The following is a 26,840-nucleotide window of genomic DNA, read 5'->3' as shown; positions in this document are numbered from 1 at the left end:
CTGACCTCCTGTCACAGCTCCTTTTCCTTAGCTCCTGTGCATCCCTGATCTACACTCTAGTAACAATTACATCAGAAAAAGGCCCTAAGGTCTTCTCTTACTGTACTGATTTCTACCTGTGTAAAAGAGAATTCTTATTTTTACAAGAAGTCACTCTGATCTTTCTGTAACTTGTGAAATTGGAAGAAAATTTGTTTTCCTCTTGCCAGGTAGCGCGCAGGGATACAAGTGGCCTAAGCAGTGATGTCCTTTTAGTAACATCTTTTTGTTAAAAAGAGACAGAGAATCCACAAGTAACTCCTTTACAATAGAGGTGTTTGATGATCTTCCTTGTCCACTGTGTGTGTGAACACACAGAAGAGCTGCTGAACATCTCTGCACAACTGTGCCTGTGCAGGCTCTGGTGTTCAGTCACATTTCTTTCACTTGGAGTAAAAAAATAGGAGTGAGAAAGGTGAAGAATATGCTCAAACAGTTAAAAGACTATGGATACTGATTGAGTCGTCAATTCCATAGAAACATTACCAAGCTTCAATTTAATAAATAATGTCTAGATTTATTTTAATCACTAGAAGACCACTACATTATAATATTTTTTTGCCTGCCATTGATTCACTTCCTGTCTTGTGTCAAGAAATTCCTACCACAGTTTTTCCTCCCATTAAAAAATTAGCAAAATAGCACGTCGCTGAGCTCAGCAAAATTTCTCTGAGTGCCAGTAACTAAACCTAGCAGAACTCTATTCCAAGTAACTTCTGCTCCTTGAAAAAGAACATAAAGTTGAAGAGGAGCTGAAATGAAAGCCAGCTGCCAACAGAAGTGGACTTCAGACAGTTCCAGAAGAGGGAAAGTCCAAAGGACTGATCTGGGTCCACGCGCCAGCAAAGGTTAATCAGCTCGGTCGTTTTTGCCTATGACCACACTGTGTAAATTCATGAGCCGGGAGCTGCCCTGTTTCTCATGCAGTAGCTCCATCTGCTGTCCAAACGCAAAGGTGGACTTTGCACCAGTACTACATTTACACAACAAAAAAGCAAAACGACTTGAATATTTTGAAGCATTTCTGGAAAAATTCCAAACGTTTCCCTAGTCAGTCCTCCTGCATGAATGGAACCAGCCTTTATCTGCCTTTATAAACCAGCTATCCACAACGAATATATCTGAGAGAAAGTAACAATCATGAGTGTCACAATTCTTCACTCTTACCGTCTCAGAATCAGTCTTGTGACAGAAAAGAATTCTAGGGTGCGCTTATTTACATGCCTTTCCCCAATCTTACGGATACCTGCACTTTTAAATGATGATGAAGTGCAGAGGATATTCTCACAAAGTTTTACTGCACAGGCCTCACTGCCCGAGCCGAAGGCCACAGGATCTGCTTGCAATAGACCGGAGGGCAAGGTTAAAAAAAGAAAAACTTCATACTCTTGTCCCTTAGGGTTTCCATTATGCCTATTCATGGTTTAAAAAATTAATTTCGCGGACTTGTTTCAGACTAGAATTACAGCTTTTATGGAAAAATCTTTTTCTAAATCTACGGGGGAGGGAGGTGCTACTGAGCATTTACAGATGCTCAGTCTAGAGGAAGAGTGCCTCAATACAAGGCAGTTGTGGATTATAGCTATATCCCTCGAGGATAAGGATGAATACGGGAAACACCAGAGCAGGATGAGAACAAATATTTTATGCTGATCACTGATGAGGTCAGTGTTCCGTAAGAAAAGAGGTGGGAGCCCTGTGAGGGCTGCACAGGAAGCCGCGGGCCGCACCCGGCTCGTGGGCAGCGCTCACGCAGCGCGGGGGCTGCCGCGAGACTCGGCTGCGCGGCAGCGTGTGCGACAACCCTATTCATGCTGGTTAAGGAAAATAAAACTGGAAAAAAAAAATTGAAAGAAACCGAAACATTCGGGGCTAACGCATGACGGCGCGTGTAGGCTCTATTGACGGCGTGCAGAGATTCCAACAGGTGGCTCCGTGGCGCAATGGATAGCGCATTGGACTTCTAGAGGGTTGAAGGGATTCAAAGGTTCCGGGTTCGAGTCCCGGCGGAGTCGTGTCTTCTCTTTTTCTCCTTTTTTTTTTTTTTTTCCCTTAATGACTTTCCTCCGCCCCCTACGCCTTTCGGGCGGAAATCTTCCCCCGCGCTCCCTCGTCCCTTACCTCACCGTCGCAAGTATCCGGTATGCCAATACTCCTTTTCCCGTCAGCGAGGCTCTCCGGGCCCGCCTCTCGCCGTGCCTGGCAGCCTGGGGAAGGCTGGAAGCGGGCGGCGACTGCCGCCATCGACCCAACCTGCCGTAGCCGCTCGGCCCGCCGACACGGAGCTTCCTCACCGCCAGCGAGAAGGCGGAGAGGGGCTCTGCTCTCCTCCTCCCGGCCCGGCGCCCTCAGGCAGCGGGAGAAGGGCTCTGCTCTCCTTCTCCCCCCCGGCCCGGTGCTCTCAGGCAGCGGGAGAAGGGCTCTGCTCTCCTCCTCCCGGCCTGGCGCCCTCAGGCAGCGGGAGAAGGGCTCTGCTCTCCTTCTCCCCGGCCCGGTGCCCTCAGGCAGCGGGAGAAGGGCTCTGCTCTCCTTCTCCCCGGCCCGGCGCCCTCAGGCAGCGGGAGAAGGGCTCTGCTCTCCTTCTCCTCCCGGCCCGGCACCCTCAGGCAGCGGGAGAAGGGCTCTGCTCTCCTTCTCCCCGGCCCGGTGCTCTCAGGCAGCGGGAGAAGGGCTCTGCTCTCCTTCTCCCCGGCCCGGTGCTCTCAGGCAGCGGGAGAAGGGCTCTGCTCTCTTCCCGGCCCGGTGCCCTCAGGCAGCGGGAGAAGGGCTCTGCTCTCTTCCCGGCCCGGTGCCCTCAGGCAGCGGGAGAAGGGCTCTGCTCTCTTCCCGGCCCGGTGCCCTCAGGCAGCGGGAGAAGGGCTCTGCTCTCTTCCCGGCCCGGTGCCCTCAGGCAGCGGGAGAAGGGCTCTGCTCTCCTTCTTCTCCCCGGCCCGGTGCCCTCAGGCAGCGGGAGAAGGGCTCTGCTCTCTCCCCGGCCCGGTGCCCTCAGGCAGCGGGAGAAGGGCTCTCTGCTCCTGCTCCCTCACAGCTTGAGTGCCGCCAGAGCGGTCAGAACCGACAACCAGCTCTGCTTTCCAGGACAGTCTGTGGAAAGTAATTTCACTTAAAAAAACGACTTTGTCTTTCCTGAAGGCACTTCAGTTACGTTGGGTCACCGTGATCACGTTCCTGGTTACTTTCAAGTAACAAGCCCACAAACTGCAGTCGACAAAACACCGGAATTAACCATCTTTTCTGACTTACCAACGGGTAGAACATGAAGAGCCATTTTGGTTGCAGCAATCAGACTAGGTAGTAAAACAAAACAGGTCGTTCTACTTTTACTTGTTTAATATTTCCCAATGAATTCACTTTACTTAGACACCATTCATCTCCAGGCAGTGAAGACTTTTTAAGGACTCTAGATTCCTGTCTTTTCTGGTAGTAAAACATTATGACCAACTTATGAGTAATAAAAAAAAAACCCAAAGAATCTGAGGAAAATTTCTTTCAAGCTTCAGATGGTGGTCAATATATAACACAATGCCCATTTCAGCACGAATAACTCATCCCTAAAAAGACTACTTCTCAGCAGAAAACCTGATGGTTAAACATTAGTCACGATCATAGTTAAGCACTTCTTGCTCAAGATCTACAGCCTTGAAAATTCAGTGTTCTTGTAGTAAGGAAACAATCAACCATTGGTCCTCTGACAGTGACTTCTACATCCTAATCACCCAATCTACCTAAGACAATGTAGTGCCAGTTTATTTTCTTCTATTATCCATCTTTTCTGCTACCTCAGGGCAGTAACTAAGTGATACTAATTTTAACAGCAATAAAATGACCAGGTCATTAAAAACCAACCAGACACCACAGGAGTTCTGACAATCACAAAAGGTTGTGAACTGTCACTGAAGGGGAACTGAGCTGATGCTATCTCTGGCTCTGCAGAGGCATCAGACATACATACATCTCTGGCAGCCTTCCAGACTCACTCTATGTGTTCACCTCCAGCTATTCCAGGTCAGCTAACAGACAGAATCTGCACACCACACCCTAGACAATGGATGACAATGTTATTTTCAAAAATATCATTAGAAAATAATCAAATGGTAAAAAATTAATAAAATCAAAATACGATTGTTAAAATTTTACACATAAGTATTACTTATTAAACAATATGAAATTTATATCTTCTAAATAATATTATAATATATACACATAAGTATAAAAGTATATGTGTAGGCACTGAATTTCAGGACATTCTCTATATTATTATGGTCAGTGTTGAAATAAACCCTTCACAACTAAACCATTTTTCAGTACCTTCCATTACAGTTCTAGCCAGCAGACAAGTCATGGAAAAATATATTCTGGCACACAATATGCGCCAAGATGAATTACATATATAACTTTAAGCTGAATTTACTAATTAACTGATGTGAAGTCTGAAGCCTGAGAAGACCATAGTCTGTGAAGATGAATTTTGTATTCAATATTTAATAATATGCTTTTATATAATTATCTCTTTACATAAATATTAGTTAAAATAAATAGTAATTTTAAAATCGAAATTAAATTGAGATACCTGATAATTTGTTAAAGCTTCCTAGCAAATTCTTATGGCAATAATTTCCCTAAACCTCTATTTGCACATCACCTCCAATCTTAAAAGATCAAACAAACAAAACACCACAACCAAAGCATTCTGTAAGAAAGTTTTATAACAAGTAAGTTGTTCCAGCTTGGTATTTTTCTTCAGTTCTTAATTGTGAAATTTCTTCTTCTTCCGATTCCTCTTCCCTGCTGCAAAAGCTGCTTTTTCATTCATGATCTCCTGATACTTCTTTTTATTATATCTGAACAAAATAGATAATTTACTTTTAAGCATGGCAAACCAAAGTTCAGGAGAAGATAACATGGACAGTACTCTACACACATTATTTGCCAAAATGAGTTTTCTCATGTTTTCCAAATCAGATTCTTTGATTTATACACTTATGCATAAGTAAAGGGAAATCTACAGTTGGATCAATGATAAATGCAGGTATATTTCCTTTGGAAGGAAATTCTATTGAATTTTGTAATTAATTTTGGGTGGGTCCTCACTGCATATGCAGTCACATTTCATACAGTTTACTGAAACACTGCTACAGCACTCAAGAAAAAGATTCAACAATTTCCACAATACCATGACGGAATTACACCCACTTTTACAGTGCCTTCTCACCACACTCAAGATAATAAACCTCTCTCTCCTCCAGATGGAAAACTGAGATGATGTGAATACTAAACTACAAGCAGGGGAATTGCTGCATGTGAGCTGCTAGCTCCTGTAACACAGACTCTTAGGTACCTGCACCGCTGAGTACAACACACACTGCACACTGAGCAGTGCTGAGGCTCTAAAGGCAACACCAAAATCTGACAAATAACAGCACTAATGCTGAAAGCCCTTAATTAGCCACAGCATAAATTAGCTGATCAAATTTCAAAAATATTAATTTTTAAAACTACTTTCTAATAAATACCTAATAAATCAAGTCAAACCAGAAAACTACTTAAATACGTACAGTAACTTTCCTTCCCAACATTATAGTTAAATTTGTAAGTCTGACAAAATTAACTCCATAATCCCAAATCATGTACTACTTAAAAGAAAACATTCTGTGAAAAGAAAAGTGCAGATTACCATCATGTAATAACCAAATAGACCAACTAAATTATCTACTCCAAAAACTGTAGGCTATGCAAACATTAATCCAATCATAATCTTCAAGTAAGTCTTCTAGCACAATTTTGATTCCCATGACAGGTGGCCAACTGACGTATTTATAAAATGAAATAATGTCAATATTAACAAAATTACAGGCTGCTCTTTTCTGTCAATTATGCCAAGAAAAAATTACCAATCTTTAACAGTGGCTGCCAATAGTGATGACCAAAGCTGGATAAAACCCTTTAATGAAGATTGAATATACATTATCTCAGTCTAATTATACCCTTAGATAAAGGTTCCTTAGACTTTCTAAATGGCAGTATGATGGAAGTGCTAAAAGACTAAAAATTTTTCTTTGAAGTATAACAAAACCACCCTACAAGCTGAATAAACAAGAAAAAGGCTACAGAATTAAAAATACTTCTCTTTTACATGGGATATTAGAATTACAAAACGACTTTTAAATACCTTCTGAACTCTGAATCTGCTAGCAGCTCTTCCACAATTGTTCTCTTCCTCTGTTTCTTAGGGATTCGACTGTGGTAAAAGTCTATGGGAGAATCAACTACAGTCCCAACCTAGGAAACAAAAATGAAAACATCCTTACTGTACGTGAACAGCAGGATGTTGATTATTTTGCCTTTTTAAAAAAAAAAATCCCCAACAAGTGTGAAGACACCTACAAAGCAGAGAGAATAACAGCTGTTTAATAAAAGTGCAAAATATCAAAACAAATAAGTAATGTTTTGCATGCAGAGTCCCTTTTGGTCTCCTTGCATAATGCAGAGAGGAAGGCCTGAGTTTTAACACTGTACAGTTTTCAGTGCTGGACTGCTGTATCAGCACTTTAATTCATAAATGAAATCCAGTTCTTAACTTCTAAACATTTTATATTTAAGGGAAATGAAACCTTTATGACCACCTTAAACCTCTTCCCGTCCCTCAGCCTGGTGGTTTTGCTAGATGACTACACAGCAGTCAAGGGCTTCATCTTGAAATGCATCATTTTTTTTCCAACCAGCTCTCATAGCTCAGGTTAGCAGTAAAGACACACACAGTACATGCTTCATGCAGTAAAAATAAACCGTGGATCTAATTATGCAAAACACTTCAGCCTAAGTTTCGCTAATTTCAAAACATACAATACGCTCAACACTTCAGAGTGAAGTGGTAATATTCTGAGAAATGAAAACATTTCCCCAAGCATGCTAACTATTCAAAGTTTCTGGAGCCCTATTTCTATAGCTTCCAGAATAATTTCTTTATTGATGCAAATGATGATTTCTTAATTGATTTCTTTATTGGTTTTAAAGCTGAGAGCTACAAGCGGCAAAAAATTCAGCTTATCACAAAGGTAGCTGTCTCATTTAAACTGTATTTGTTAGTAAAAAAATAAAAGCCGATTGTTTCCTACACACCTGTTTAAAAAGGCCAGTACTCCAAACAAGCAGTGAATATCAAGTCCTCTGAGGGTTCAAAATATGGATTCAGTAAGATATTGGTTCCCTTCTATGAGACCAGCCAAAGCTGAACTCATCAATAGCATATATACATATGTAACACAGAGTTAAATAATTGCAAACTCCAGCTAAGTAATCAAAACACTTTAATAATTAAGATATTAAATTAAATGAATGTAGAAGCTACCTATGAAACAGGCATTATTAGATATCCTTACACAGCAGTTCAAAACTTCAGCAGTACAATGCCACCTTCTGCTGCTTCCTTACCTGGAAGTACTTGGGGAAACCATCTCGATCATTTTTCTTATAGAAATGCTTAGGGTCCAACGAAGCTCTCATCTTCAAAACTTTAAGATCATTTTTCAGTTCACTTGTGATTTCTGGGGCTTTCATACCAAACCAGCCGTCGCCTGTTGTTTTCTCTCGCTCAGCCTAGGATGGAATACCAAGAACAACAAATTTACATTCAGTAACTAGGATGAGAGAGAAAAGGAAACTCCTCCCTACAAAAGACAGATAAAGCATTTAAAATGTAAATGGATACCCTTAGAACATGTATTTTATGACCACTATTATAAAGGAGTTTACCAGCACTGCATCAATGACAGATTTGTAATAAGCATATAACCATTCACTTCACTGTGCTGGCAACTGAAAGGATGGCTTTTCAAAGCACAGCTCAAAGACAACACTAAGCTGCAGTTCATCCCTCCATCCCCAGTGAGGTGGGATATACACAGAGTCCCAGCATGCAGCTTTCTAGCACAGCTTGTTTCACTGCCTGAGGCATTACCAGCTCTGCACTTACCCTGCGCTGTTTCTTCAGCTGGCGAAGTGATTCCCTGTAGGGTGGCACACATTCCTTTCTTTCAAAGTCTGGAGTTATTACACTCTTCCGCAAGAGCTGTAAGAATTTTTTAAACATTAGAGAGCCATCTCACTGATATAAATTTTACTGCTTAACTGTATTTACAGAACCTACTGAATGAATCATGCAGAACCTAAGCAAGCATTCTAATGCAATACACAAGCAGTAAGGATCTTCAAAATAGAACTCTGGACAACAACAGAAAGCAGCTGACTTGCTCTGGAGGAAGTGAGACAGCAAATCCTCTAGAGTAAAGAGGACTATCCTGGATGAGTCAAAGAAAAAGTCTCAGCAAAAGTAGCACATTCCCTTTACTTCAAAGAGTGCTTTTTTAAAAAAGCTATTAAGTCCATACTAGGGTACAGACTTTTATCTACTGAAATTCATTCTGGCTACGGACTAAACAGCTTGTAAGCAGACCTTAAGCTTGTGTATCATTAGGCAAAACTCCAGCTATAATCAACTTTAGTTTATTTTACAAGGCAATGCACTATTTTTCAATTTCTGACAAGTGAGGTATATTTACACTTTTACCATTAAAACCAAATGTAAAACCACACTTTGATCAAAAAGAATCTAAGTTCTCAATGAACCATGAAAAGGATACTTCTTTAAAATCAAACAAACCAACCTTCTTAGATTAACATCTTTGTGTTAGTATAGTCACAGATAACTGAATAATTGCAAACACATTACCTGGTCCTTCTTCTTTTTCAGTGGTTCAATTACACTCGATCTAGGCTTCTGATTTTTTGCATCAAAACTGATATATAAACCTCCAAGTTTCTTGATATTCAAACCAGGGTCTATGCTACTGGAAAGATGTAAACTAAAGGAGAAATAGTTAATTATTATAACATTGTAACATGCATGTAGCTAAACCTTATATTGTCCTCTGAGGAAGATGAACAGAAAAATATTTTTCTTATTCCTCCCAATTAAGTTCAGTCTTCAATGATTTTAAGTATTTTTATCTAGATTACATAATTTTGAAATGACAGGTGCAGGGGGATTCATGCCATTATATGAAATAAGACTTATTATTAAAAAATACCTGTGGCAAGCACTTCCACAAATCTTTCATATTAACTCTAATGCTGTACTCTAATCTTAGATATTATTATCTTCTGTATAACTGAATTCTTAAATTTGCTTAACCTTGCTAGAACTCATGACAAGCATGCTTCTATACACTGACAAGTTTACTAGCTGAAGAGAAAAAACCCAAGTATATTGGTGGTAAAAATACTATAACTCTTACTAAGAACTATGAAGAAACTGAAATTCATTGTAGGAATGTTTAAGACCTTGCTTGTATAACCATACTAGGAAAAAAGCCATTAAACTTGGATAAGAAAGTAGCTGGATGGTTGCATCCAGAGGGTGGTGGTCAATGGGTCAGAGCCCTGATGGTTCTATGAAATTTCAAAGCTGGTATGTTCATATTTGTTTCACTGCTTCATTCAGGCAGCCAAAGGAATGTATCCACAATGTACAATGGCTTCTTTCATGACAAGAATGTTTAAAAGCTCTAAACTACAATGGAGAAAATACAGTAATATCTGAAGAGGTACAACAGATATTTACTGTAGCTTGAATGCTTATTAATACAAGCCCTTTAACAACTTTCTATCAAACTGTGACCGATCTTGTATAAATGCCTTCACACTGAATGCTTGGGTAAGTTTTCTTAGCTAAGACTTTTGGCCTACCTGAAGGTTTTTACTAGATTAAGACTTATTTATCCAACCTAAATGAGTATAATGCTTTAAACATAAGAAGGGATTTTAGCAGCAGCTGGACTACAAGAATTCATGCAGTATTACTCCACCTAAATTATTCTGATTCCATGCTAGGTTTCACCTGGTGTCATCATTCACAGCACAGCAAGAAATGACACATAAGATTATATACAATTGTTTAAAAAGCATGATCTAATCAGGCAATGTGTAAGGAATTTACTGGACCTTTTGTTATTTACATTCCAACTGAAAAAAAAAAAACGCTCTGACCTGAATAACCAATTCAATCAGCCTGACCAGTTTAATACAGTTTCACATTGTTTTTTAAGCTGAACACATGCAAGGCCTCCAGATGCAAAAAAAAAAAAAAAAAAAAAAAAAAAAAAAAAAAATCAGAGTTCTGTTCCTACTATATTCAAAACTGAAAAAACCACCAAAATCTAAATGTATGGACCATATTAATATTTTATAATATGTTCAACACCATTTTCTGCAGCAACATGACATATGTGATAAGACTACTCCCTTATTTATTCTGCATTTAATGTGCATATTTTAATGCGCATATGCTTAAATTAAATGCAGATTCTTTAGCTATTTCTAGTAAGATACTTACACATCAACCTTATTTTTCAACAGATCATCATCCTCATTTTTTTCATCTTCATCTATCAATTCCTCTTCATCCTCTTCCAAGTCTGAGTCTTCATCTTTTTCACCTCCTTCATGCATACTTTCAGCATCACTATGGTGCTCTACATCATCAAGATAATAGTTTTGGCTGGAACTCATGCCAGGCTTAGTATCAATTACAAAAAGACCTTCAACATGCATTGAACCACTTTTCAAAGATTTTTTGAGGGAAGGAGTTCTCTCATCTGACTTTTTACAACCCAGATGCTCATCAATTGTGTCTATGACTGCCACACCACTATTTACAGAGTTGTCACTTTCACTGTTGCTCAAAAATAATACAACAGAGTCATTATCACTTGGTTTTTCACTGCTGTGGGATACCTCACATTCTTCTCTTTGGTTGTCACCACTGTCTGCACCAACTTTGAGCATCCTGCTTTTACCAATGCTTTCAGTTTTCTGTGCAACAGTCATGTCCTTTAATGGGCTGCTCACTGAATTAGCTCCCTTACTCTTCTTTAATTTATCATCACACGAGAAAGTCTGCTGTGCATTTTCTTCAGCATCTGCTCTTTCACATTCTGGAATTTCTTTACTTTCATCTGGTGTTACTTGTCCTTGGGATTCTAGAAATTGTTTGGGTCTCATACAGTCAGTCAAAGAAACAGCCACACATTCAAATTTCCCCTCTCTCACAAGTATTTTATTGTGATCTTCTTCTGTTTGGTCACATATTGCTTCTGAATGATCTACCTCAACAGACTGTGTAATTTTTTTTGTTTTTTTCACAGGTGATTTAGTGTCACTTTGTTTAGTTTTTGTAAGACTGGATGTCACATCATCTGAAACATCTTCTTTTGTGTCTTCATTCCAGGTTGCATTAGCACATTTGCTTTTAGGTGAACTGGGTTTTTCATTACTGTCAATGATGGTCAAAGCATCTTCTGTGTCACTGCCAAGTTCTGCAGTAGGTGTAGAATCAGAAATTATTATGGACTCAGATTTAATAGTGTCCTCAATTAAATTCTCATCTTCTGACACAAATCTATTTTTTTTCTCAGTCTGCTTAGTATTTTTTGCTTGTGATTTCATTTGCATGCTCCTAGTAATTCGTTTGGTAGTGACAGATGGTTCCACATGAGAACTTAGGCAACATGATTCTGCATCGGAAGTATCTTCACTCTGGGCTTCACGAACACTATCAGGCTGCAATTTCTTTTTACTTTGTCTGCTCCTTGTACTTGGGGGAACATTAAGCATTTGGACACCAGAAACAGCAGAGGAACAAGACTCAGCTTCAGAGACATCATCTTCATCCAGGATCCTACTTAACTTATTAACAAAAGCTGTATTGTCATGTCTTCTTTTGTCAGCAGACTCCGGCTGATAAGGAATTACAATTTGTCTCCTTCGTGTTATTCTTACATACAGAGGCGTCTGGAGACCAGACACAGAAGAGCAGTTTGATTCTGCTTCTGAAACATCACCATCAACTTGTGGTTCAGCAACTGATTGTGCTGACTGAACAGCTGTGTTCTCATTCTTAGTGATCTGCATCTCTGAGCTATCACTAACATCTGATTTCATTTCTGCATGTTCCAACTCTTCAAACTGACATTCGTGGATCACCTCTGCCTTACGAACTGATTTAGGTCTTCTAGTCATTCTCCTAGTCACAGGAGTAATAATTTCAGCAGATCCCACCTAGAAAAGGAGTAAAAAAACAGGTACGGTATTGACAGATACAATAACTACATAAAAAGAATGCTATAAAAATAACTTACAATCTTTTTAAACAGATCTCCCTAAACTAACAACATATTACACGTCTCTGCGTAGCCCTATATATGTGGGAGAAGTCTTAAGAAATCATCCCTTGCTTATCTCTTTGCTGTATTTTGGTCAGGGCAGAAGAAACACCCACATCCTTTAAAAAATACAAATAAATATCTCCTAAGTCTAAAAAGTTCTGTCAAGTTGTCAGAGGAAGCAAATAAAAAAAAAGTTCAGAAATATTCACAGACTTCCTCAACTATAAACCAATAAATACTATTGACTGTCAAAACGCGCCCCCAAATGGTGCCCAAAGTCAACTTTAGGTCTACGAACAAACTGGCCTCTCAGCAATCGCAAAACTAGGTATGATGTGCTAAGTATTATTATAAGTGACAGAGAAATGCCATAATATCCGTCATGCAATTAAAAAAGTCTGCCTTTAAGTGCCAGCGCTAAATGGCCCAATGACCTGGCGGCTCCGCTCTCGCAGGGCCCGCTGCGGCGCGGCACGGCACGGCCCCGCCGCTCCGGGCTGCGAGCGCAGGCTGCACAGGCTGCACCCCCCGCCCGCTCCCGGCTCCACTCACCTCCGCCGCAGCGGCATCGGCAGCGGGAGCGGCATCGGGGCCGCCCGCCCGCGCCCCCTGCTCCTGGCGCCGCGCCGCCGCCGCTCGCCTGGTGCTCACCATGTTGCCGCCGCGCCGCGCCCGCCCCTTCCCCCTGCGCTCCTTCCTTCCTGCCGCCCGCCCTTCCGGGCTCCGCCGCGCACAAAAGGTTCCGGGGCGGCGGCTCCGCCCGCTCTGCCCGGCCCGGCCCGGCCCGGCCCTGCGTGGCAGGACGTGCTGGAATCGCGGGGTGCAGGCTCTTGGGAAAGCTAAAATGTGTGACAGTGTAAAGTACTGCACTAAAAAGTCTGCGGGAATTCCAAATTTCTAGTTAAACTTCCAGGTTTCTCGTGGAAGGAAATACCCTCTCACCCATCTGGTTACAAACCAAACGAATGAGAGAATGTGGTAACTGGATATTAGTGTTCTGCTACCGGTGACTCTAGAATACCACGTCTTAAAAGGTACTTTTCTGCAGCAGGCAGAACTATTAGCAGTTAACAGACAGGAAATCAATCATTATCCATTAGAGCAGCAGCCTTTACATTGGTTTAGCACAGTTCCTGTTTTGTAGCATTTCAATATAAAAAAGGAACACACACACAGGTCTAATACGATACAGAACCAACCAAATACATACAGAGCTTACAGGTAGTGGTTAAATGATAAGCACACAGAGCTGGTAGGGAAGTTTAAAATTAAACTCATGTAATTTTGAACTCTGATACACACTGGCCCATTAAAACATTAAAAAGAAACCACTACATTTTTATTAAGAGGAAAAAATCCAAACTTTTATTGATGTATTACTAGTTTTAATTCCCCGTTTCTCTCATTTATCAAAAGAACTGAAGAAGCCAAGAAAATTTCCTGCTATTTGCCACTACAAATACAATCTTTGAGGACTAAGGTACCTTGAAAAACGTTCATCATTAAACTTAGTGGAATGGATTATAGGAAGCTGACACTCCAGACACTACAGGCATTCAAATTCCACTTGCTGCTTATAGAAAAATTTGAAAGATGTTGGTGAAAATTCATTCCCTTACAGTCCAAATCTCAAAATATGTACAACAAAGTTAATGACAACTACCAGTATGAGGCCATGCCCTGTCTGAAATCAAAATGTAATTTACTATTTTAGACATTTGCTATCAAATACAAGTTAAACTTTAGCTATCTACTCTGCTTTAAAGGTCAAGGAAAGTAAAAAGCCTTTTGGATAGAAAGACTGTATTAAACCAAAAGCCCTGCCTTAGCTGCAGCAGTGTCTCTGGGATTACAAAGCCAGTGCACTAAGCTGCTGCCAATCAGGAAGATACCCAACTTCAAGCTAAGCCTTGCTTCATCTTCCCTGAGTGGCACTCAAACAACAGGTTTCCCAGGCAACAACAAAAGAAGGAAGTAATTTTAGTGAACAGCATCACCATTTACTGTCTATTCTACTTGGCTAATTGCTTGCGTAATTCACAAGTATCAAAAAAAAAAAAAAAAGCCACAGTTGAGGAGACAGGCACAATTCAGTTTTTGATTAACAGATTTCTTCATTGCTTGTTTTCAAATCTTATTTGAAACATTCACTATTAATACATTTTCTATTTCAAACAGTAAAAATGTCATCACACTTGTGCAAACACTAAATGAAGCATATTGAGGCACAAAGAAGCCAGAAGGAATTCAAGTAACAGTCAGAAAGTAATTTGGAAGATGCATTTTCTTCTAAATCATAGAAGTCTTTTCCACTCTATTAAAAACAAACCAATTTTCCCACCCCCAGAAATTAAACAGCTGACGTGCCTATATATACATATCAAGTAATGAGATACCAGCTTAATTTTTGGGGGGTATTGTTTCATAAATGATGACAACTTTCTAGAAAAGCTCATCCTTGAATGCTTGAAATGTGTACTCACCAGGTAAGTATGATTTAAGAGAAATTTGTTTTTTAAAAAAACAAAAATATATGTTTCTCCTTGCTACCTAATGGCAGCTAAAATATAATAATTTTTACAGTGAACTGGTCATCAAAAGAAACTTACTTTAAACTGTTAGCCTATAGATAACTTCAATAAAAAATGCCCCAAAATATTTCTTATTTTGAATGAACTCACCAATAGTTAAGAAAGAAAAATAGTGTTAGAACACTACAGACATGCCTACTTACATCACACTGAATAATTACAACTTTTGGTAATTCATTATAAATGCTGTAAAAATCTTTCTATGAAAAATGCAATGTTCCCCCATCCCAAAGAAATTTAAACAGCCTTTACAAAAAAAAAAAAAAAAAAAAAGTGTTTTAAGGTGCATTTCTTTTAGCTTGTATGATATAGCCTTTGGACTTGATAATTCCTCTGCTTTTAACAATGACTGAATACCGCAGAAGCCATAACGGAATCCATTCGTTTGCTTTCACGTTCTGGATGCTTTCCTGGAGAGCTTCTTGGAAACTTGCTTCACAAAGTAATTCTGAAGTTAAAAAGGGATATTTGTGCTTAAAACAATGTCATGTAAACAGCTGCAAAAAGCAACACTTAAGAAGAGAAGCCTTTTCCTACAGTCAAGATCTTAAGTGGTACAACATACCTCCACTCTTCCAGAATGCATATAGGGTAAAAGCAGCTGAATATTACAAAATAAATCTCCAGGACACTTTTTTGCATTGAGTATTTCCCATAAAACTAACTGAGACTCTGGAACATCAAATGGAATTGATCAGCAGAGTCATTATTAGGAGAAAATGAAAATTAAATTTGAGAGCTAGCTAGACAAACCAGAGGTGAGTAAAGCATAGGGCTGAAATCAGCAAAGTACTGAGCATTCAGAGTTAGCTCTGCAGTCACTAGAAAGTCAACATTTATAATATATCCCATAACTGGGCTCATAATAACCACAAGCCCAGAAAGCTTTAAGAAAAATGGGCTTTAATGCCACAAGGCAGGAAAATAAGGCAAGTACAAATCCTAGTTTCCTCTGGAATGTTCATCAAGAAAACAAGTGTCTTTGGTGAGGAGTGCTCACAAAATATAGTCTTGATACTCTTCAGCTGACCATTACAGAAAAGTGAGGCTGAGCAAACAACGCATAAAGGAATCACAGCTTGTGCTGTTTTCTATCAAATCCTCTTCTTCATTTCACGACTTTCAATTGATATTATTTATTAAAATGCAAGTTGCATTTGGACTTCAGAGGACATGGAAATTGTCAGATTGAATGGAAATTCATCTTGCAGAGCAAGTGATAAATCCTGCTCAGGGAATGATGAAATTGATTATTTGTAACAGTGGTACTATGAAGTATATACTTCATAAGAAATGCTTCATATACTTTTTTCTTTGGGATCAAGTGGAAAGAAAGGAGAAGGAAGGAAAAGTATCATCATGGATAATCAGTCATAACCAAAAATGTAGGGAAGAAATTAACTAAATATTGTTTAACATTTTTTATTATTCCAACAAGGTGTTAAGGTGTCCAACACTCTTAAGGTGTTTTTAAGAGTGAAGAAGATTGATGATGTTTGAGAGAAATCAATGTTATATCCCAGAATATTGTAGAGAGCTGGTAAGTCAGTTCTACAGCTCAAAGGAAAGCCCCCAATTTCTTCATTCATGTAGCAAATTAATCATTGCATTAAAGAAGTGAAGAATTTACAACTCTTTTTGTAGTAATGTTATTTTAAGAAGTCAAGACTTTGAAAGCATCCTACTTAAAGCACAGTAATTTTACAGATCTAATATTAACAAACTACTCAAAAATCAATTGACCATCAACATTTCTATGTAACCTATTTCACAAGTTCCAGGCACTTTAATTTCTCATTAACTGGTCTTCAGCAATATATTTAATTCCATATTTTGTAGAAATAAACATAGTACAAATTTCTCAGTAAGTTGTTATTCTATTAGCTTTATCTTCTCTGATTAGAAGTATTTCAAGAAATTATCCAAGGCTGCAAGACTGTTTCAAGAAGGGGTGGGGGGGAGGAGAGGAAGCAACAGCAATGACTTAACAAAATATTTTATACAGGAGGTACTTTTCAAATCCTTGGTTGAGGCTTCAAATATTACAAACTCTGAAGTTCAGGAAAAGATTACTCCTGATTTTCTACTGACTAAATGCATGTAGATGCCTTCTGTTGACTTAATTGGCAAAGTCTTACCTTTGGGGTCATTGTGAGTTAACAGCTGTATGTCACATTCTTTTGCAAATGCTGTGAGATCAGGTGGCATCACACAACAGGAAGCTAGGTTCACCTGATTACTACTTGGTTTCACCTGAGAGTAACAAAATATTTTTGTAAGAAAAAAACATAATGTACTTATATTAGCTGTTTCCCCTATGTTTTCTATTACAACAGAAATTTTGCTTTGAACAATTTGCCTTTGACCATTGTTTTGAAGTCTGAGCAAGGCAATTAATTCTGCATGGTTAATTAATGTAGGCAGCTGTAACACCTGCAATTCCCTGCAGCACACAGCCCAAAACAGAAATAAGATCTAACTTCAGGTGCTGCCATAGCAAGGTGAGTGCTAACCCACTCCACTCAGGCTTTCTGTCTGCTGTGCTCCTGAGAAGAAAAGCAGCTTTATTTCCCCCTCTCTGGTAAAAGCATTTATAGGGATGTTACTTTGAAAAAGACTTGAAATTAAAAAATCCAAACCCATTTTTGTTAGAAATGTATTAATTTGCAGTCTTCCATGCCTTCAGGCAAGTGATTGAGTCAGGTCAAGTTAAAAGGGGTGCTATTCTACTGACTTTCTCTCTTCTCACAAACTGCATTCATGATCACCATGCAGGTGGTCATTAAATCCTGCAATTGCTCTCTCTTAGTGGACATAAAACACTGAGGGTCACAAGGATAGTAAGATAGTAAGACTGCAGCACCTCTCCTATGGGAACAGGCTGAGAGAGTTCATGGCTGGGAGAGGCTGGGATTGTTCAGCCTGGAAGGCTCCAGAGAGTCCCTTCCAGTACCTTAAAGGGGCTACAAAAGAGCTGGAGAGGGATTTTTTGCAAGGGGACATAATAAATAAGACCAGGGGAATCACTTTAGACTGACAAGGCAGGTTTATCTTAGGTATTAGGAAGAATCTTCACTGTGAGGGTGCTGAGGCACAGAAAAGTGCTGGATGGCTGCCCCATATCTGGCACTGTTCAAGGCCAGCTGGGATGGGGCTTTCAGCAACAGGTCTAGTGGAAAGTGTCCTTGCCCATGACAGGAGGCTTGGAACTAAATGACCTATCAACCCATTTTATGGTGCTATGAATAGGGCTATAAAGTATATGAAGTATTGTGCCATTTCATTCAGAGCCTTGTCTTCTTCTTTACATTTAAGCTTACCATTAAAACATAATTTTTCCAAGGGGAAATCCCTGTCTTTGTAAAACAGCTTGAAGTGAAAACAGTTACATTTTAGGAGTCACTGTAATAAATCTGAAGGTCTAAGAGTACTGTCTGTACTCCTTCTTAAGTACAAAAGAATCCAAAACTCAAACCTTCAGTACTTCAAAGAACCTGCTCCTGAACAGACCTGTGGTTTCCAGCTGTCACTGGTCACTACACTGAACAAGCAACAGTCATATTTGAATCTTCCCCCACCTTGAACATTATGAACATCCACAAAATGTTGAAAATAACTAAGGGCTAATTAATATTTTGTATATGAAACCATTTATAACAGAAGTTTGTAACAATGTGTCAGCCAACAAAGCAAGCAGCTACTCGGTCCTAAGAAATGCTATGAATAGGAAGTTGGTTCTCACCTGGGCCCACAGATAAAGCTGCTCTAACATTGTTTTATCTAGGTCAGAGGTACCTATGGCAACAATCTTTTTGTTTTGAACTAGATTTTCAAGTTCTTTCCAATAAGGTTGCAGATATTCCAAGGAGAGGTTAGTTCCATCTTCGACAGGAGGTGGGGCAATAATGACTGAGTCTAACTGAGCAACTCCGAGGGCAGAACATGCTGAGGAAAAAGAACAGACACTGCAAAATCTTTTGTCAGATACAAACATAAACAGCATGACTCTCCAAATTTAGCAAAAACCACACCTCCTCCTTCACTCTGCTAGCCTTCTATTTTACCATTTGAAACTCTGCATGTATCTGCAGTCAAGAATAATAGCACAACCCTTTTAGCAAAGATTCAAGCATACAGCTGAAGACCAAGATTTAGTTGTAGGTCTTGGGAAAGCAAAAAACAAAACCAACAGAAAATTAACAAAAGCATGAAGCTTTTTCCTCCTTTTTAATGTTAAAACTATATTTTTCTCTGAAAATGATTTCTCTGATGGCAATTCTCTATTCCTTCACTTTCAATTTCTTTTAAAATTTGTAGCTTTCACTTTGAACTATAACTCAAGTACAGGATATGGGTTAGGAAAACTACTTGATACGTGTGAGGAGTTCGACTAAGAGCACACCAAATACAGAGACTTATTTGCCAAAGTAAAGTGCAAGTCTTGGAGTCTCACTGAGCTTTAGCAAAAATGTAAGTCATGAGGCCTCTTCAGCACAGCAAAGGGAATAGAACTATCTAGCTAAATTAATTACTTTCTTCAAGAGGAGTCATCCTTTATCATGTTTGACAAGTGGTAGTAAAAAATTACAATTAATAGGCTATTAATTGGGGTATCAGTAGAGAATAATGGTATCTGACCCTTTCTTCTTTGATCATCCTTCAAGCCAAACAGTTTTTCAAAACAGTGAAGTTCAGTGCTGCTCACAATTACTGCTACATAAGGCCAGCACAACTTTATATAGATATTGTATGGCATTTTCAGTAAAACTTGACTATTTCATCAGCTACTTCTAGCATTATTTTATTTCCTAAATAATCTCTGAAAGATTATGCAGTTAGTAGCAAAGTTCATGATGTTAAATGCAACTGGCAAGAACTGGCAAGAACGGCTGTATCACTGCTATTAAAACATCACACACTATTTATTTTTCAACAAGTTTTGTGTGAAAGAATAAACACTTGCTCCTGCTTGTAGCAAGGAATCAGATTTGAGTTTGTGGATTCAAGGTCACAGTGCTCCATTTAATAAGTTTACTGACTGAACTACTGGGCAAACAGACTTAATTAACTAAGTCTCTCTTAATGGGAAAACAGGATATGCTTGTGACAGTGACTAAATATACCTCTTAGAAATAACATTAGAACTTTTTCCATCTAAGTTCTAGAGTGCAAAAGAAATCCTAACTTGAGTTTGAGTTCTACACTTACCCAGGTCAACTGCATCTCTGATTGATGAAGAGTTTGATCCAACGATGAAAAGCTTTGCTATTTGCAAACAAACTGGAATCAATGACTAAACAAGACAGGTATTACTAATATACAGCCATTTACTTTTGCTATATGCACTATTAATGAGTTTTTTTGGATAAAAGACTTTTAGAATATACACTAATTATTTAAAAAACTGGAAAAAAACCCCAACTTTTTGAAAGGTGACTGCCCAATAAAGACACTGTTGTCTTAAATGTCAATGTTGTTGTGCAGTCTCAGAACAAGAAATCATCCAGTTAGATGATGTAATAAGTTGTAAAGCATAAAGACATGAAGTAGTAACAGCAACAACCTGTATAAAAACCCCACATGTAATAGTACAAATAGACTTCTTCACAACTTACTGAGACTCAAAATGTACTAGTGTTAGTTTGGACTGCCTCCTTCAAGTTCATCATATTCAACCTGGAAAAATTACGCAAATAAATGTGCTTCCAATGCTATTTCTTAATTCCAGTATTATCTGTAATATTTTGCTTCAAAAATGTCAAAAACTCACAAAATAAATTTAAAATATCTGGAAGTGATGCAAGTTAAACTAGAAAAATGCTGAGTTGCTTTAAAATCTGAAATATTAATTCAAGACTTTCTTAGCCAATGTTTAAGAACAACAGTGTGCAATAGTGTAATTTGACTGCAGTTATAAAAGAGAACAAAAAACCCTCATATATCAATATCCTGTTAATGACTGCATATGAAACCTTTACATGCCACTGGATTTTGACTATGTTCTTACCTGATACCTTCAACTCATCCCTTTCTTCAGGATTTATTTTTTCTACAGCTTGAGCTACAGTACATTCCAGAACTTCCGGTGTTTCCTGTAGTAAGTACATGAGACTTAGGAGCAGCTAATCAAGAGGAGACAGTAAGTTCCTGAATAATATTTTTAAGTAATTTAAAAAAAAAAAACCTAAACCAAAAATAAAACAAACAAACAAAAAAAGGTGCCTTACAGCAGTTAGAAACAATAGTAGAAAAATGCAAAGACAGAAAGTAACCCAAGGCTTCTTGATCACTGAGGGGACGTCAAAATAATGAAGATATATGAAAGGCCCTATATGCCCCTAATAAAGAAAATACAAATCACTGATTACAAGATTCAGTAGTTGTAGTAGTTGTGATTTTACGATGTGAAAAGACTGCTGTTCCAATTCAAAGGACCTTGTTTTAAAAAAGCCTTGTGACCAGCTGAAAAGAGCTCCATTAGAATTAGGAGGTTTGAATGTTGGATGGGAACATCTTTGTAGAAAAGTTATTTTGTAATTTCAATGAAGCTTATGAAAAACCTACAGTGAAAATGCTGTAAAATACTGGTTTAAGACAGTAATTATTTCACCCCTTGACTTCATTTAGGATTGACCTGACATCTCATGTCAGCTGGCACAAGGTGATTTCCTTAAGTCTTTACCTACATCAGACTTTGCATTATAGACATATTCAACACTCTGTCCCAAGCACAAATGCTTTGCTAATTTTTGCTGTGCTACCAAAAGACTCTCAAGTGTGCCTTTGAGTTACTATATACAGTCAGCATTTTAAACAAAGCTTAACTTATTTTTTAAATTACTGGATATCAATATAATTCCTGAGAGAATTTGGAATTACGCAAGGTAACATGCTCTTAACCTAGTTTATGCTAAATAATCCGCTTTAAATGGATGACTAATTGGACAGCAACAAGTGTTGGTTTTTGTTTTCTTCTTCAGCAATCATTAGTTCTTTCACAAATCATTCAGCAATAACTTCACACACTTCAGTTTGGAATGTAGCAATGTGCAGCTGATGCCCCCATTATACAAGAATCAGTAACAAAATCCAAAGAAACAATCAGGAAAGGTTTTTTTTTTTTTTTGGTTTCTTGTTGTTGTTATTGTTTTGCTTTTTGGGTACCTTTTTTTTCCTCAAACATTCTAATATATCACAGACCAAACAATAAAATTAGTGTGGACCGATTACTGTTTTGTTGAATTTCAAACGGAAAAGTGAAGCAGGCAAAGACACCAAGATCTTCATCTCAGATGTTCATGTCTGTGGCTACAAGATTTATGTGGAAGTCTTTAGCTCTTAAGGGGAAGATTGCCACTTCTGCATCTTCAGAAATATTTCTGAGACAACAGATGCTTCAGAGCTCCCCTCCAAATGGGATAGTCTTCAGCCATCTATAATCTCCATAGTTTCTCCACTGAGTTTTAACAAGCATGCTAGCAAACTTCTAAGGTACACAGATTTTATTTACTTTTACTTGCCCCTATAATTAATTTAAAATCTTACAGACCACTATTTTTATTTTGCTAAGAATTGTTTTATCTGCCATCAACAGGATTCTCTCTTTACACTGGTATTTCTTAACCTCTCCAAATTTACTAAACACTAAGGAAAGAAGGGGAGTTAAGAAATATTCCCTCAAGGTATCTGGAGCTGCAGATACTATTACAGCAATTTAATAGCTACTCTAAATGTAACCAACTACCTATTTCTCTAGTTTCACATGTAACATGGATAAGATACATCACACCTCTCCTACCTGATTTTGGTCTTGGCCGATCTTTGAGCTCCACTCAGTCAGTGTTTTCTGGATGCAGTCTCGCACCTACAAAACATTTTTTCACATTGAAGACATTGAAGAGTGGGTATGTTCCAGCCACACATGAACACAACAGTACAGAAATGTGTAGGACACACTGCACACTGAACTAACACCATCCCACAGAAGTTTCTTCTTCATAGCTCCTATCTGCAACTTGCTTAAAATAGCTTACTTACATATTTGTCTCTCCTCTTTCACACAGTTTTAGCAGTAATACAAATACTGTACTACAGTTATTTCTCAGACCAAAAGTACAATGCTAAGCAAACAAGAACTAGGACATGGAGTGGTTTGGGGTTTTTTGGTTTTGGGGTTTTATTTGCACAGAAATTCTTAAGTTACAAAGTAGTCAGATAAAAGCATAACTGCCGTGACACTGTAGAAATGAGACGTTACAATCAACCACTAAATACTCACTGTATTAATTACTTCTCCTTTCAAGATGCATATAACTCTTGCCATTTACTGCCTACCTACTCCACTGTGCCAAACCACTAATGCTTTTAAGTCTTCATTACTGTAGGGGAAACCTACAGATCCTACCCCACACTTGCATTTTTGCTTCATTCACAGATGCAAAATAAACTCGACTAAGATTCTGATCATGGATTTTCTTGAACATAGTAAGACATAACTATTAAATCAGCTAACTAATTTTATACAGTACCAGTGCTGCAGCTGTAGCAGTGCTGTAGCTTCCCTCTGATCTTAAGTACAGGTACTGTCTAACTGACATCTGCCACAGGTAGGAGCACTTTCACCAGCTGCTGCCTTACTTCACTTTCCACAGTGTATTTTACTGTGTGCATACCTGCTTTGTGTACCATTAAACTGCCATTTCCTATGATGCCTAACTCAGAGAGCTCTAATACCATACACAAACTAGAAGTCAACATCCCTGCCTGGTATCAGACACAGTACAGGAACAGCACTTTGTGAACACAAATACTGTACATTCCTGCCATAGTTTAAAATAGCATAAAAATCCCAAAAAGCAAGAATAGCCCCCTCTCCCCCCAGTAAATAGCTAAACACAATAACGCTTTATTAACATAACTCTTAATCCTATTTTGGTACAATTTATATCATTATCTTTTCCTTTCTGAGGACAAGTGAGACAGTACCAAATTTTTATATTTTGTATGTTACTGCTTTGCAACTGTCACAGATATATTTCTATTACAGTTACTATGCACAGTCCTCTGACTCCAAAACACACCACTCCCTTGCCCTCAGGCCATATGAAAACTGCAGTGTATTCCACTGCTTTGATCAGCTTTTCCAAACACAGCTGCACTCCCTAACACTGGGGTTCACAGTTTACAAAATTTTAGCTGACATTCTGCCACTGAGAACTGACTACACTAAATAGAAGAGTTAAAAGCTGATTGCAAATAATACCAGTTTTTGCTTTTGGAAGTCCAGCAACTCTGGAAAGCCAGCAGATTCCTCTGTAAACAAATGAATGTCAATACCTTAACTATCAGTAATGCACACTGGCCACTCTATACTTAAGAGCCCCCTAGAAACTACCCACACAAGGCTGGCCATCATGACACAGCTATGTCTTTGTTAGAGAATCCAGCCCTATTTCACACAGATCGTTTAATAAACAACCAGGCCAAACAAAACGATACGACCACATGACAGCTAAGCAAGAGTATGATGAATTCTTCCTTCTTGTTACATCATCCTCCCTAATACCTTTCTTCCACTTGTGCATGATTAATATGCAATCAACGAACTTCTACGTTATCACCAGTGTCAATCAGCCAAACCCATAGTTTTTCTAATTATTAAATGACAATTCTGAGATTAGCGTGTCATGATGAAACAGCAAATACAGTGGTTCTGAAGTTCATGGCCACAGGATCTCCAGACATTTTATGAGAACTGTTCTAAGTATTTACACATATCGCTACAGGTAATACTTTTCAAGTGGTGATTAAAAAGCTCTTTTCAACTCCTTTACAAAGAATGACAGCTCTACACTTCAAAGAAGACAACAGCCACTTTTCCCAAGACCTGCCACTACCAAGAAATTAAATAAACTTCAGGTTAGAAAAGGGAATTTTCATCATCTGTAATTCAAGTACGTATCTATGCATATTTTTATCTTACTAGAGAAGTATAACGGATCCCCTTTGCCATTACAGACAGCACTTAAATTTGTGTTTTAATCCTTCATTCCCGAGATCAGAAGGCTGGGCTTGCTCCTTCTCCATGGAAAAGTGCTTCCGGGGGCACGGGGGGCCCGACCTCCCAACAGGGCAGAACGCAACGAACGCACATAAACAAACACGCACAGCTGCTTTGCGATTGCCGTCCCGCGCCTCCCCAGGGCACCGGCAGGCGGATCGCGGGGGAGCCGCGGCTCCCCGCCGTGAGGGCAACGGGCCCCGCCGCGCCGGGTCCTGGCAGCGGCACCCAGCGCTCCCGCACCGCCGCTCCTCCCGGCCCGGGCCCCCTCGCCCCAGAGCAGACCTCCGCCGAGGCGCCCCGAAGGGAAGCCCCGGCTTGCCCCTCACCTCCTCGCTGGGGGTGGCCGGGCACTTCTTGCGCAGGCAGCCCCAGTTGAGCAGGTTGCCGGTCTGCAGGGTGAGCCTGCCGGCGCGCTCCAGCAGGACGCGGGCGCCCTCGGTCCCCATGGCGCTGTTCAGGCGGTGGCCGGCGGGCTCTCCGCGACACCTACGGCCCCGGGCAGCGGCGAGCCGGCCGTGACTCAGCACCAGCACCAGCACCGGCACCGGGACCGGGACGAGCGGCGGCGCGGGACAATGTGCGGCGGGGCGGGCCCGGCGCGGGAGCGGAGCGGAGCGCGCCCCGCCTCGCGCTGCCTCAGGGCGCGGCGCCGCAGCGGGAAAGCGCCCCCTGGCGGCGGCGGGGCCGATGTGGGCAAACGCCCCCTGGCGGCGGATGTGCCGCAGCACGCCAGGCGTGGCCTCTTGCTGAGGGGCGTGGCCTCCCATCGAGAGGGCGTGGCCTCCCATCGAGGGGGCGTGGTCTCGGTCGCGGCGTGACCATCCGTGAGTCGGTCCGGCCGCGAGGGACAGCGGCCCCGGGACCCGGACCCGGACCCGGACCCGGACCCGGACCCGGACCCGGACCCGGACCCGGTCCCAAAGGAGTGCCCGAGGCACACGGCGCTGGCCTGTGGTAGCTGCCCGGGTTCGGTAACACCCCCGGGCCGTGGCTGCTATGCAGGCTCAGTAAGTGGCTGGAACCAGCTGAATTGTGCTCATGACGCCATCCAGTAACAGGTTTCATTGACAGACACCGAGCTAGAAGGCGCAGAAAAAGCATCCAAATGCTCACCCCTTCTGGCTGTGTTTGCATTTGGGTGAAACAATGCCAGGGCAGCACTCGACTCCAGCTGGTTCCAGTAAAGACACGCTGGGTAAATCCTGAAGGATTGTAGTTTGGGAGAATTTTCTTTATTAAGATGAGGGGGCTGCAGGAAGACCACACTAAAGCCAAAATCCTTCTGTTCTGAAGAGTTGAGGGAGGTGGTTTTTTTTTGGTTTTTTTTTTTTTTTTCCCCTTCCCCTGTAACTCCAGTTAAAGGGAACAGTGAGCCACAAATTCTAATTTTGTTGTCAGCTTGGGAATTTGAATTATGTTTCTAACAGATTTTTCTTCCCTAAGCTGCGTGTTGTGCTAATAGAAGGAACCAATTTGCATAACTTCTGTCAGTCTGAAACACTGCCTGATCGTTTTCTGGTACAGAAGGTTAGTTTAAAAGTTCTTTATATTTGTGATCTGATTAATTTTTCATGTTGGGAAATGTTTTCACGATTTTATATGGTTACAGAGTATGTGAAAATGAAATATACTGAAAGAAATGCAGCCTATTTGGAAAAGCAATAATTTTGTTTCCTTTTTCTTTGGCATAAAAATTCAGAATGTCTAACCTAGCCTAAATGTTAATTCTCCAGTCTCAGGGTTAGCTTGGGAAGCAGTGTATGCCTCCGTATTTGCACATATTTACACTGTTAATGAATAATGTCCTGTTGGGGCTTTCTGGCTTTCCAGTAGAGGCCTTTTGGCGAAACTTATTATTTGATATTTCATTTAAGTAGCTTTAATGGTTATACATCTGGATAAGAAGGTTAAACTTGCAGGTAGCAG

The 26,840-nt window shown here is 40.0% G+C and overlaps 2 protein-coding genes across 2 annotated transcripts; both read right to left on the bottom strand.

Moving 5' to 3' along the window:
* Nucleotides 1–4,727: 4,727 nt before the first annotated feature.
* DNTTIP2 (deoxynucleotidyltransferase terminal interacting protein 2) lies at nt 4,728–12,914 on the bottom strand (the record flags this gene model as incomplete). Its single annotated transcript, XM_079314407.1, has 7 exons — nt 4,728–4,880; nt 6,209–6,318; nt 7,471–7,635; nt 8,012–8,107; nt 8,768–8,900; nt 10,430–12,153; nt 12,813–12,914. 7 exons carry the CDS (start codon nt 12,912–12,914, stop codon nt 4,787–4,789), a joined length of 2,424 nt encoding a protein of 807 aa, XP_079170533.1. The 3' UTR covers nt 4,728–4,786.
* Nucleotides 12,915–13,827: 913 nt separating this feature from the next.
* Nucleotides 13,828–25,568, bottom strand: GCLM (glutamate-cysteine ligase modifier subunit). The gene is made up of 7 exons (XM_079314408.1): nt 25,241–25,568; nt 22,650–22,715; nt 20,859–20,943; nt 20,060–20,116; nt 18,594–18,796; nt 16,990–17,104; nt 13,828–15,299 (listed from the first exon to the last, which is right to left on the bottom strand). The coding sequence occupies exons 1-7, from the start codon at nt 25,358–25,360 to the stop codon at nt 15,130–15,132; spliced, it is 816 nt and encodes a 271-aa protein (XP_079170534.1). The 5' UTR covers nt 25,361–25,568; the 3' UTR covers nt 13,828–15,129.
* Nucleotides 25,569–26,840: the final 1,272 nt, after the last annotated feature.

Source organism: Erithacus rubecula, assembly GCF_903797595.1.
Source record: "Erithacus rubecula genome assembly, chromosome: 10".
NCBI lineage: Eukaryota > Metazoa > Chordata > Aves > Passeriformes > Muscicapidae > Erithacus > Erithacus rubecula.
Note: the sequence above shows the minus strand (reverse complement) of the source record. Positions and strands in the feature narration are given on the sequence as shown.